The sequence below is a fragment of the Nestor notabilis genome, unplaced genomic scaffold (assembly GCF_000696875.1).
Source record: "Nestor notabilis isolate BGI_N333 unplaced genomic scaffold, ASM69687v1 scaffold156, whole genome shotgun sequence".
NCBI lineage: Eukaryota > Metazoa > Chordata > Aves > Psittaciformes > Psittacidae > Nestor > Nestor notabilis.
The window spans coordinates 27,411-38,495 of NW_009931261.1; the positions used below are offsets into that span (position 1 = coordinate 27,411).

At 42.7% G+C, this 11,085-nt stretch overlaps 1 protein-coding gene across 1 annotated transcript in view; it reads left to right on the forward strand.

Moving 5' to 3' along the window:
* The window catches only part of LOC104406709 (ephrin type-B receptor 5), a 42,000-nt gene that overhangs the window by 10,097 nt on the left and 20,818 nt on the right, over positions 1-11,085 (forward strand). The window contains exons 2-3 of the mRNA XM_010015791.1: positions 1,246-1,310; positions 4,907-5,603. Coding sequence (XP_010014093.1) covers positions 1,246-1,310; positions 4,907-5,603 — 762 coding nt within the window. The remainder of the gene's footprint in view (positions 1-1,245; positions 1,311-4,906; positions 5,604-11,085) is intronic.

Here is an 11,085-nt window from a genome sequence, read left to right on the forward strand (position 1 = left end):
GGGATGGGGAAGAGAATTAGGGAAAAAAAGGAAAGCCCGTGAGTTGAGATAAGAACACTTTAATAGTTAAAGTACAAAAGGGAAGTAACAAGGAGAGAGAGAGAAAACTAGAAGTAGGAGGGAACAAAACCAAAACAAAAAAACCCAAACAACCAACAGTGATGCTTAATACAATTGCTCAGCACCCACTGAGCAATACCCAGCCTGACCCAACCACCGATCACTCCCTTCTGTGTAAATTCCCTGTGCTATGGAATACCCCTTTGGCTAGTTTGGGTCAGGTGTCCTGTCTCTGCTCCCTTCTGGCTTCTTGTACCCCTCCTCACTGCAGAGCATGAAACTGAAAAAGTCCTTGATCAGGGCAACCGCTACTGAGCAACAACTAAACCATCAGTGTTATTCTCCACTAAAGCCAAACCACAGCCCTGTACCAGCTGCTGGGAAGAAAATTAACTCGGGAAACTGTCTCCAGTAACAGTGGAAATGTAGACTAGTTGTGGGAATAAATTAGGCCTGTGAAGTTCTGTGTGTACCCTAATCCTGAGCAGGACAATGCAAGAGACTATTTAATACTGATTTTCTGATAAAACCGGGACTCGTACACAGGTTTGCAGCCTAATTAATGCCCAGCTCCAGAATGAGGCTAATCCATTACAGGATCAACTGGATCATCATCCTAAACTCCTACAGAAATTTGGTTCCAGAGCTGGAAACAAAAGTGTCTTGGCCATGTGTCCATATTTACACCTGCAAATAAAATGAGCAACCATGGTCCTGAGAAGACTGGCATGCATTCATGTAATTCACGTCTCCGTCTCACCCTTTCCTTTCCAAAAAGAGGGTGGCCCCAACTGTACTGCTTGTTATGGTAACTGTGCTCTCTGCTGTCAGTGTGCTTATGCTTTGCCTGGGAAAGTTTTCATCTGGCCAGAATATTGCTGTGCAACCTGCTAACCATGAGTTAGCATGATTTTGTGCCCCGTGCCTCTGCCCCTGTCTTGGGCCTGCTTAATTCACTACTGTGGATGTAGCCTGCTGTATCTCAAAACATGAGTGTGTATTCTGGGTGTGTGGAGGCCCTCTACAAGACATGGTTTTGGGTTGGGCTTTGGGTTGGTTTGTTTTTTTTTCAGAGATAATCTTATGAGAGGCAATTAAGATTTTAGCCTGACTTGGAAAAGCACGAAGTGTTTGTTTGCTTGTTTGTTTGTCTCACTATTTATTTATTTATTTAAATATAAACAGAAATACTTCTGGATACAACTAGAGAGACCTCGGAGATTGGCTGGACAACCCACCCTTCTGATGGGGTAAGCATTTCCCTTGTGCTCTTCTTGACTGCATCTGTGTGGGGAAGGCATGCATGCATTTAATAGAACGGGGAACTGGAGCCAATGCAAATTGTTTAATGGATTTTGTACACATGGACAATTGGAACGCTGTGTGTCGTGCAAAGCCAGATAGGGGGATACTGGGTGGGATGCTATTGCAACCTCATGGTTTCTCTGCTCACGGAAATTCCTGTCAAAGCCAGATCCCTCCCGCACACGCTGGGGTGCTTGGTCTGCTCCCACGGGTGGTGTTCTCTGTCTCTAGCTCCTTGAAGAGCCATAGCTAAATTCTGCCTTTGAAGTCTCTGAGGCAGGAAGGCAGGGGTAGGCTGATGCTGCTATGGGTTCCTAATCCTTGTGGAATGATACTGTGAAGTCTGTGTGGCCTTCTCTATAGGTAGTGTTGTTTGATACTCTTCTGGGGAACAAATCTGCTTTGCAGAGTTATACTAGGATTGGTAAGCAGTAGCGTGGGTGTCAGTGATTAGCCAAATTGTGTAGTAACCGGACATCTGCAGGGTATATGAATCGTGTGTAAAACCATGTTTGGCTTGTCCCAGTTTGCCTGGGACACCTTATGCACATAAATTAATATTTCCCTTGTAATTCTATACTTTGCATCCCAACCTCTTTCTTCAGTTGTCACTGGCCAGTTGAAAATTTTCATTACAGCCTCAAAGGCAAAGGAACAGCTAGACCTGTGCCAGTTCAATGGAGCTATAGTCTAAATGTGTTTATCCATTTGCTAGGATTCTGCCTATACATTGCAAGCATTTTGACACACTCATCATGCAGATTAAGTGCTACTGTTCATAAACCAGTTCATAAACCAGTTCTTTATGTTATGGGCCAGAATGTGGAGAACATTTAAAAGGAGAGATAGCTGCCTGGGAACTCATGACTGGTGCACTGTGGGGTACACTTAGTCAATTTTGTGTAAACCTGCAGTCCAGCTGGCTAAGTTCAATACTGGCTGCTGGCTTTTTACGTTAATGCCCAGAGCTAGGAAATGAATTTGAAGCTTACTGGGACATGAGACACTACAGGCTTTCTGAAGCTGTCAAAGGGTGGGGGGGAAATAAAATTCATGAGCCCTACAGCCATGGCCCAGGACCAGAAATGTGCAGCCATAACTGAGATGTGTATTTATCTTGCACATGTTGTTACTGACTGTGAACTCTCTAGAAGGTGTGAATGTATAGATAAGGTATATTGCAGTCTTCTCTGTATTCTATCAAGCAATTGAGTTTAGCCTTTTCTGCCTGCTGATCCTATCAAGCATCTGAGTTTAGCCTTTTCTGTCTGCTGATCCATATTGATCCATGTTCCAAGCTTTACTCGCTTCCTTGGGAGGAATTTTGTGACCCCAATTCTTGACCAAGCATGAGATTTCTAATTTCTGCTGGATTTGTGAAGAACAGGAGCTGCAAACTCTTGCTGGAATAGCACAGACAAAGTAGCACTGTACTTTGTTCAGTATTGTCTGTATGACTTGGAAGGAAGAGGAGCTCAAATAAGCTGCAATTATCCCATTGTTTTGTTGCTTCAGTAAGAGTGTTTGGAAGTGTTCCATGCTTAGAACAGATTAAGGTGACCCCAGAAAGCTGCATAAGATTTCAAAAAGTTCCTGTTTTCTGTTGCATGCTTATGGTCAAGCAGAAAAAATGGAGCAACAGTTATGTAGATGGACAGATGTTAGAACGTGATGGACATCAGAGAAGCTATCACCAAAGGGAGTGGTTCCTGTTTCCTGCCACCTCCAGTCACAGGTTCCCACCCTTCCCTTGCTTCATACCTAAAGATTAGGGGACCACAGGGTGATCCAGATCTTCTTAATGTGAAAAATGATTACTTTTGATGTGTGTTATGCATGTTAGTTTTCTATGGTCGATAAAGTGTTCTGACTCGTTCTATAGGGTTCTATAATGCATCACAAACATCATGGTGCATTCCAATGTAGGAGACGTTTAGTAGGGGAAAAGCGGAAGTATGGTATTCAGCCACCATGCAGGGTCTGACAGAAATTGCTGTAACATTAAATTGTACCTTTAGGCTCATCTGTGAATGGATAAAAAGGCTTTAAAACTTCCTCCTCAGTCTGACATCACCATTTAAATCCCAGACTAGCAGAATATTCAAAATTTCCTAATTTGTAAATGCACATTTTATTTTGATCTGTTTATATAAAACTATCACGTTAATAATGAAAGACTCCGCTCCACAACCACATAGCCAGAGGGGACAGTGAGAGGCAGGATAACCACCTTAACAGAGATCAGAGCAACCTCAATTGGGTACTCCCAGGGCTACCTTAGGAGGGTGATTAGACCATTGTCCAGGGATGAAAGCCATCCAGGTGAGTGAAAGAGACAGGTCCTGTGCATCACTCTGCAGAGAGGAGTGTTATTACCTACATGGGCCTGAGATTCAGGGGATGAAGGAAAGATCATTTGAGTATTGTACAAAACCTGATGGGAGGATACTTGCTTGCTTTGAGAGAGGAACCAAAGGCAGCAAAAGGGACACTTTCCACTAGACCAGGTTGCTTCAAGCCCTGTCTAACCTGGCCTTGAATACTGCCAGGGATGGGGCAGCCACAGCTTCTCTGGGTAACCTGTGCCAGCACCTCAGCACCCTCACAGGGAAGAACTGCCTAATGTCTAATCTAAATCTCCCCTCTTTCAGTTTGAAGCCATTCCCCCTTGTCCTGCCATACATGTCCTTGTAAAAAGTCTCTCTCCATATTCATTTAATGTATTGAAAGGCCACAATAAGGTCTCCTTACAGTTTACAAATGGGTGCTTCTGTTTCTCACATAAGGTAGTCACCAGTGACCATAACTTACCATTGTTTACTCTCAGCGCTGGTCTTAATGCAGGTCATGTTGCGAGGAGTTGGTCAATTGACCTTCCTAAGAGTGCTTGCACAGGTTCCTTCTATATCGTTATGTTCTTTGTCTATCATACCCAGGGCCTCATACCTATTCTGTTCAGCTAATTGAGAGGGTAAGGAGGGATTTCTCTTACAGCCTTACGCAGTAACCTGCTTCCACCCCTCCCTATCCCTCTCTTGTGCCTGGCACAAAACAGGTCCTCGGTCTGCCTCAGGGTGTACTGAGTTTCTCATGCGCATCACACATGGAAGGCCACAGCTGCAAACATGATAAAGTTGGGTAGAAGGGACTTCTGCTTTAATGTTTTTGCCAAAGAACAGTGTCTTGTTTCCCTGTCTTGTTTGTGTTGTCCATCTTGTCTCTGGAAATAAGCAGTGTGAAAATAGGAGGGAAGAAAGTATAACTCTCTGAACTTAAGATTCTCAGTGTCATGTGACAGGTTTGCATGAATTATGTTTTCTTTCACAATGGTTCTTCCTTGCAAGCTTTAACAGCTCTTCTTTACAGGGTCATACTTTCTCTTGTCTAGAGTGCTGTGCTACGCATGCCATCAGCCGGTCCAAGTCTTATCGTAGACATGGCGAGGTGAAGGGAGGGGAAGTCCTGCATTTTTTGTGCAGTTGAACACTGAATCCATATTTCTTTTACTATGTCTTCTTCCTTTTCTCTTCCATATATTCAGTGGGATGAGGTAAGTGTCTGGGATGACAAGAAGCGCCTGATCCGAACCTTTGAAGTCTGTAACGTGGCTGAACCCGGTCAGAATAACTGGTTGCGTACTCACTTCATAGAGCGTCATGGAGCCCACCGAGTCCACGTCCGCCTCCGTTTCTCAGTGAGAGACTGTGCCAGTATGCGCACTGTGGCCTCTTCTTGCAAGGAGACTTTCACACTCTACTACCATCAGTCAGAGGCTGACACAGCTTCTCAGGAACTGCCAGAGTGGCGTGAGGGCCCCTGGACCAAAGTGGATACTATTGCAGCTGATGAAAGCTTTTCGCAGGTGGACAGCACTGGGAAGGTGGTAAAGATGAATGTTAAAGTACGTAGCTTTGGGCCACTCACCAAGCACGGCTTCTACCTGGCCTTCCAGGACTCGGGAGCCTGCATGTCCCTGGTGGCAGTCCAAGTCTTTTTCTACAAGTGCCCAGCTGTGGTGAAAGGATTTGCCTCCTTCCCTGAAACTTTTGCTGGAGGGGAGAGGACCTCGTTGGTGGAGTCCCCAGGGACGTGTGTACCAAATGCTGAAGAAACAAGCATGACTGGGTCTTTGGGTGTTCGGTTGCACTGCAATGGAGAAGGGGAGTGGATGGTGGCCATTGGACGATGCACCTGCAAGGCTGGCTACCAGCCTGTTGATGATGAGCGAGCCTGCCAAGGTGAGAGACTCTTTTCCCCACCCCTTAGGCAGCCACCTTGTTAGTTTTCTGTCTTAGGAGTAGTTGGCATTTGCCAGAATTTTGCAGAGCTAGGAGATGAAGTAATTTTTCACCAAGAACACTTACTAGCACCTTCTTCTGACACTTCTAGCACCTGAGAGGAGTTGGAGCGACCACTTCTTTGTGCTAAGAACAAGTCTAGAAATCCCACTCAAGGCCTTAGTTCAAGCTGCCACCAAAGACAGCCTGTCAGGCTACACATGCAGAATTGGTAGGAGTTGTAACTAGCAGTATTTAGATCTAACATAGTTGCACTTTACCAAGAGGCAACAGCGTTAGGGAAGAGATGCTACATGGAGCAGAGCTGAGCCCAGAGCCAGTAATACACTCTACTGTCCTAACTAGTTTGGGGCCTTTTGCCAGTGCTGTTGGAACCGGTGATAAAAAACAAGCAAAAGGGAGATGGCAGCAGCCTGGTCATGGGACAGAGAATGCACAGCAGGGATCTATGAGCCTGGCTTAGTAAGAAAAAACAGATATAATGGTATTACCATTACCTCTAATACCCTTTCTGCCCTGGGGCCCATGGTATTTATCCATGATTGTAGGAGGAAGTAGAGTAAATTACATATCACCCAGTATTGGGCCAAAGTCTGGCCAAGCCTGAACACCCAGTCTAATGTCACAACAGTGAAGCTTAAGACAGTCCATTAGACCAGACTGCTTATGTTGGTTATATAATTTAATGTATAATATTCTTCTGGTGCTTCTCTGGTTTGTATTTACTTTTGTATCTACTCAGCCTCTCTCAGCAATGTAAAATGTTGCTGCTTCACATTTAGTACTCCAAAAAATAAATGTGATATGGAACCCAGTTTTGGCTGCAAACACAATTTTAAAATTAGATTTTAATTTATTCAAATAACAGTTTGACTGGGACATTGAGAATACAAATTATTCTGATTAACACCAAGTGCAAATGAAATGGATAGTTAATGGTTGTCAATACGTTACCTTAAATTTCTATTTCATTAAGTGATTGGGGTCATGCAAAATAACTTTATTAAGATACCGTTCATTGTGCTGGTCTGGAGACCTATAAAGCAGTTAAAATTGGTAAGTGCTTTTTATTTGTTTAAGCTTTGAGAATGATTAAAATGTGTGTGCCTTTTTATCCTGCTTATACAGTACTGCCCGAGAGTGAAGCTCAGGTAGATGTAGAGCAGCTCTATACGGCACTAGCTTTGTTGTCTGAGCCAACAGCATGACTAGTTCACAGCCCAGGTAAACTGCAAGTCAATAATTTAAATAGCAGCCTTAAGCACTCAAAAGACAGGGAAATTAGGCTTGGCAAATAAAAGTAGGGACTTTAAAAAAAAAAAAAAAAAGAAAAGTATCTTCCCTTTTTTGTAGCATTCAATGACAGGCGATACTCCCTTGCAGCCCCATTATCACAGAAGGTGGAGGTAGATGAAAATGGTAAATATATCAAGGAATAACTGAAATAATGACAGTGTAACTAACTACAAAACACTGCTCCCTTCATTTACTTCCTGAGATTCCATGAGCAGCTTAGAACAGAAGACAACCAAATAATGAACCTTAATGTCAGAAGGTAGACTTTTCTCCTCATGTTTCTCATAAGGTCCTCCTGCTTGATCACTGTTCCTGATCTTTTCTCCTGCTACCAATACTTTGCTGTCCAGTTTGAATGGAGCCATGCTCAGCTAGTATAGTTAATTCCTTTGCTTAGTGTTTCTTCGCATGGAATCCTTTCCAGGACTTCTTTGTATTTTCTCCCTTCATAAGAGCAGAAGCACGCTGTGATACAGAGTTGCTACAGTGTTCTGTATGAAATACAAAACAAAAGCAATAGCCCAAAGGCAGACTTCTACTGATGATCCTGCAGAGAGCTCTTCTTCATAAGTCTGAAGAATACACCAAGGATGGGAAAGAGAAGCAAGTTTCCTTCTTATACTTCAGTAGAAGAGTGTGTGGGCATTGCCTTCCCCCTCACCATATGGAAGCCTGTGGAATCCTCCCTTGACCAGCTGTTACCTCTTTATTTTGAGCAAAGAATCTGACAAAAACCATTCTCAGCAGATAGAAAGCATTTTTTTTTTTTTTTTTTTGTTCCCCTGCCCCCCACCATGAGTTAAGATACTTTCATTTGTTTCATAAGACTGCCTGCTGCTTCTTACTGTATGGCAAATTCCTCCAGCTACATAGAATAGTGAAACAATATCCTGTAGTAAGCCCCTGAGATGATGTGGGATGCGGTGTGCCTTTATCCAGGTAGACTTGTTCTCACACTGAACAGTCAGAAAGTAGAATGGCAGTTTACAGAGGAACAAGGAAGGTTGGTACCTTAGCTCCTTTTCTTTCTGTACATGTATACACACACAGTGCCTTGCCTTGGAAGGTTTCCTGCAACTCTTCCACATAGAAGGTCCGAAATACAACATTTTGGGTAATTATGGTGTCCTAGGCTACGGATTCCCAAAATACAGACTGATTGGCTGTTCTCCCAAGTCTTCTCTCAGATCAATAGTTTCATTACTGAGAAGAGTTGTTCCTGGATTCTATCCCTACAAACCATTTTACAATATAACGTGTTCCTTGGGATTCACTGCCCACTGCTTTTCATTGCCTTTTAGCTAGAAGTCACGTGGCATGTAAATTACCTGATGCTTTTGAAAGTAGTACTTACAATTCATGACTGAAATGTTTGAAAAAATATTTCAAAAATGACAATGTGGAGGAAAAAGAAGAGAAAAGACTACTTGATAAAGTGCTGAGCTGGCTTCCAAATTAAGCTCTTAGCTTGAGACCTCACTGAAATAGAACTATTATTTTAATAATACAAGGTTAATATTTTTATTTTTTGTCTTTCGAGTCCAAATGCAAATTAATTCCAAGTCAGTTCTGCTAATCAAGTTCCATGTCTACTTTTCTCTGTTATCCCAAAGCAGTATCCACTATGATGTTTTTCCCACATCACTGAAAATGTGCCAATACTGTAACAGCATACCCCTACATCTGCAATTACCCTCCAGCTACAGCACACAGCTGTTTGAGGGCTCATTTATCACGCAAGAATACTGCATGATTATTTTTGTATTATTGAAAGATGCCTTTCCTCACTAGCCTGGATAAACTTTTTTCAGTGTGTGAGGCTAAGGATATGTTAAGATTTGTGTTAAAGCATAAGCTTCAGTGGTCTGCTAAAAATATGCATATACTATTGCATATGCATACACACATGCAAAAAAACCCCAAACAAAACACAATCTCTTCTCAAATTTTAATCACTTAAAAGATGCCTCCTTTAAAACCATAGAATAGTTTACGTTGCAGGGATCTGTGGAAGTCATCTGCTTGAACCCCATGCTCGAAGCAGGACCAAATTGGGTTAGGTCACTCAAAGCCTATTCTAGTCTAGTTTTCATTATTCCTAAAGATGAAGATTCCACAATGTCCCTTGGCAACCGTTCCAGTGTTTGATGACACAGTTTTCGTTATACAGTATAGAAGGAGATTGTAATAAGATGTAATAAGAGATTATTGCAACTTGAGTCTGTTGTCTCATGTTCTACCACCTTGTGCCTACACCTTCTTCATATCCTTCCATTAGGTGGCTGATGCTGGCAAAACCAGGCAGCACAGGGGTGAGTGTTTAAGGGGGAGCTGAAGAAAATTGGGTCAGCATCTCTGAGATGAACTGCGCCCAGCTGAATGTTGTGGTATTCTGACACTGTGCCAAGGTAGAAAATACGACTGAGACAAGCTGAGAGAAAAGCACTTGTGCGCTCCGAACCCTACTTTCTCCTTTCATAATAACCTTGACTTGATGGGAAGTGGCAGCTTGCTCTGCCCCCTGAGGTGCCAGCTCCACAACCCTCTGTCCTTGCATGAGATATCATTCACTGTGAATCAATGAGGGCTAAATCTGTGTTTCAGTACCGGTGCCTGGAGGATGATCAAGTTGTAGTACCCTCAGGTCACAAGGCCTGTGGTTTAGCTGGTGTTTTGTGAGTTGTTCTGCAGGCACACAGTGGAGATGTTTCTGGATAAGCTGTTCTTGTGGCTTTCTCTGGGCTGGTCCTGCAGTGATAATGTTCACTAAAGAAAAATATGCGAGTCCTAGTGATGATGGGCTTCTTTCAGCTTGGGTATTTGTTATGACTGTCTCCAGTAAGCACAGTAGTCATCTGCAGAGATTGTAGGGCCACAGCAAGTGGGTATGATGCCATGGGCTGCAATGAGAAGGGAATATGAAGTACATGAAAACTGAAAAATCCTAAGGTGTGAAAAAAGGATCATTCAGAAACAAATGAGGTATAGGTTCTGTCTCTCTGGAGAAAGTCAGCCCTAGAGTCACTGTAACTGCTAGAATAAAAGGAAGTGGGTTTTGCCTGTTTAGATTGTCAGGGGACTTTTTTCTCTTTCCTCCCAACTTGACCTTTGATATACTATTTATAGAGTGACTGGACTGAGGCAATGCCAGGAAAAGCTCCATGTCATGGGAACAATTATCATTGCCATCTGTGGGCTACAGTCCACGTGCTGTGAGCTAGCATATTTTAGGCAATTTTGGAAAGGGATAGAGGTGCTCATGAATGCAAGCACCTCCCTGACTGGATGCAGTGACAGGGGTGAGGGTTTAGGAGGAAGCAGAAGGTGTGTGTTACCTGCAGTCCCTGCCCATGGAGGCCATTCTTTAGCTACATGGAGGCCAGTTAGTGTCCACTGTAGTCAGTCCAGGTTAATTGGCAAAACCTGCAAATGTAAAATATACGTAACTACTAATTTTAGGTCATTTTTCTGGGTTGTTTTTTTTAACCATCTTTTCATTAGGAAGTTAATTCAGCGTTAGCATCTTTGCCAAACCTAGAATACTCCCATACTGTTCATAAGTGACTATTTTTTCATTTTCTTTCCATGTAGGATGCATTTCCATCTTTGTTTCAGTTTTTTACATAGGCATTTTCATATGCATTTGCAGATTAAATTTGACTAAATTGAGAGTCCTTCTTCCATTATTGGGAAGTTTCTAGACCTACAGGAAAAGAATAGGACTGACAATCCTAGTGCCTGCTCCTAATTTTGATGCAAAATCAGCCGTGGTAGCTTATATTACTTTAAACAATAAAACTGTTGAAGGCAGCATAAAAAAAATCCATTTTTGTGACTGTGTTGGGTGGGGAGAAGGAGGTGTGAATAATACCTGTAACTGTTATGACTATTTCCAGATGTGATGATGCTCTTTGGCTTCTCCAACACTGAAGTTCTTTGAGCTAGTAATGAGAAGACAATTTCAGATGGCCAAAGCTGTCTCTGGCCTGATTCTCTTTCATCTGCCAGCAAATCAATTTAAGCACTAGTTTTATAGAATAAACTGTTTTGAAATTGTGACTTTAACGAATACATGCTTCAAAAAGCAACAAAGCCTGTAGTAGCTACTCTGTGTAATAACCTTTCC